The 2,288-nt window shown below is 57.8% G+C and overlaps 1 protein-coding gene across 1 annotated transcript in view; it reads right to left on the minus strand.

The window, feature by feature from the left end:
- The window catches only part of UROD (uroporphyrinogen decarboxylase), a 3,747-nt gene extending 1,499 nt beyond the window's left edge, over positions 1-2,248 (minus strand). Inside the window, exons 1-6 of the mRNA XM_006769252.2 lie at positions 2,106-2,248; positions 1,379-1,491; positions 961-1,040; positions 822-884; positions 436-633; positions 151-312 (exon numbers count right to left, since the gene is read on the minus strand). Coding sequence (XP_006769315.1) covers positions 151-312; positions 436-633; positions 822-884; positions 961-1,040; positions 1,379-1,491; positions 2,106-2,125 — 636 coding nt within the window. The 5' untranslated portion in view covers positions 2,126-2,248. The remainder of the gene's footprint in view (positions 1-150; positions 313-435; positions 634-821; positions 885-960; positions 1,041-1,378; positions 1,492-2,105) is intronic.
- Between the last annotated feature and the right edge of the window lie 40 nt (positions 2,249-2,288).

Genomic DNA, 2,288 nt, shown 5'->3' on the forward strand with positions numbered 1-2,288 from the left:
GACTTAGCTGCTCCAGCCAGATCACTGCAAGCTAAGCTGCTTTCATGCCTGGCATTAAGACACCTACCCTCCCTCAGGTGCAGGGGACTATGTTGCTTCTGGTCCTTATGGACTAAACCTCAGCCTATTTGTCTCTCCCTCAGGACTCACCTGGGCACCAGCAACCACTTGTCCCACCAGATATGGTACCAAAGCATCAGTGAGGATGCGAAGCAGCTGGTGACTGGCCTTCGGTCTCTGGTAAAGCCAGCGCTTGGCCTGAGCCATGGTGCTTGAGCTGCCACCCTCAATCATGTATGTCATCAGAGTCCACTGCAAAAGATACAAAGAGAATGCAAAGGTATAGACGTCTACCTGACGCTTCCTTCCCTTGCCTATCCCAGACCTGCCAGAGTGACTGCCCCAGGCCCAAGTGCCTGCCCTGTTCCACATTACCGGGGCACCAGCAAAGCCAATCAGGGGCACACGTCCAGCCAGCCGTTGTCGAGTGAGGGTGATGGCCTGGAATACGTAGGCCAGCTCAGAGACCACTGCTGCTGGGTCCCGGAGGCGCTCTAAATCCCGCTCTTCTCTTAATGGTTCTGGGAAACAGGGACCTTTGCCAGGCACCATGGTCACCTCCATGCCCAGTGCCTGGAAGGGGAGAAAACACCTGTGTTTCCAACCTGTAACTCCAGGAGGAAAGGCTCTGTTCAGCTGATGCCAGGAAAGAGGAAAAGGAGAATAAAGCTCAGCCAAACTCCACCTCTTCCAGCCCAACTTTTCCCCACTGTCCAGTGAGGATAAGTGTCCATATTCCAGAGTCAGGTTTGAGCATGTACCTGAGGTACGACAAGGATGTCGGAGAAGATGATGGCAGCATCCAGAGGGAAGCGACGCAGTGGCTATAGGGAACAGAAGACAGGTTGCTCAGTGGTGAGCTGAGGGCATAAATCCCTCCCTCTTCTGCGGGCCCCTCACCTGCAGCGTCAGTTCGCAGCAGGCCTCTGGGGATCGACAGGTGCTGAAAAAGTCCTGCGCAGCTCGAGTTTCCCTGAACTCTGTAGACAGGACAGGGAGGGCAGGGCTCAGCCTGGAGGAACCTCAAGAGCCCTCCCCTGCACCTCAAAAGCTTTTTTAAAATATGTATTTTATACAGAGAGGAAGGGAGAGGGATAGAGAGTTAGAAACATCGATGAGAGAGAAACATCGATCAGCTGCCTCCTGCACACCCCCTACTAGGGATGTGCCAGCAACCAAGGTACATGCCCTTGACTGGAATCGAACTTGGGACCTTTCAGTCCGCAGGACAACGCTCTATCCACTGAGCCAAACCGGTTAGAGCTCAAAAGCTTTTTGCTCTCCACGGTTTTACCCCAAGTCAAGCCCTGCCCCTGACCTGGTAAGTAGCGGCCTGCCTGCCGCATGCACCAGACCGGAGTGTAGTCTGTGTCTTCCCCCCAGGCCGCTCGCAGAAACGTGTCATTCTTCAGCTCCGGAAAGCCCTGGGGCCTGGAGTGGAAGGGGAGCAGGTGTCAGTAAGCTCGGCTGAAGGGTGGGGAAGGCGCAGGTCCTTCAGGCGGATTCAGTCCAGCGCTGTTATCTGCTTGCCCCAGACCGGCTCCCGAGCCGTGGCTCCGGCCATCTGCCTCCTCTCTGCCTATCAGGTGGAGCACAAGACGGCAGGCCCGCGCTGGAGCCTCTACTCCACCCACATCCCAGCTCCCCAAGCTCAAAGCCACTGGGAAGACAGGGGAAGGGGGGGCAGAAAGGAGAGGCTGAGGGTCTCTGGACCAGAAAACCACGCGAACAGGGGAGTGTAAGTGGGCGGGTTCCGCATCTGGGAGGGAGCTGGTCAAGACGGGATCAGAGCCGACGGTCCGGAAATGGGGATCCTAGTTGAAGATTAGAAGGTCCTGGAGCATCCCCTACGAAGGTCTGGGGGCGCAGTCCGGCGAGGCGGACCCTGGGACGGTCTCGGGAATCCAAGGTTGGAAGATCTTCGGGATCCCGGGCCCTGGGGTTCGGGCTGGGGACTCTCCAGTGGAGCGGGGCATACGGGCAGATTCCTCCGCTACAAGTTAGAGGCCTCGCTGGCCACGCCGAGCGCGGTGCGGAGAACTCACCCCAACCCGTTCGCCTCCATGATAAGCTGTCAGTAACTGCGAGCCAGTCCCACTTGAACCTGAGTCTGAGCCGGCCCCGCCCCAGGCCCCGCCCCTTCCTGGACTGAGCCAAGGCGGTGGCCATGTTGGTAGTCACATGATCACACTCTAGCTGTGGGTAGGGCCCCTGACCTCACTTCACCG

Source organism: Myotis davidii, unplaced genomic scaffold (assembly GCF_000327345.1).
Source record: "Myotis davidii unplaced genomic scaffold, ASM32734v1 scaffold924, whole genome shotgun sequence".
Lineage (NCBI taxonomy): Eukaryota > Metazoa > Chordata > Mammalia > Chiroptera > Vespertilionidae > Myotis > Myotis davidii.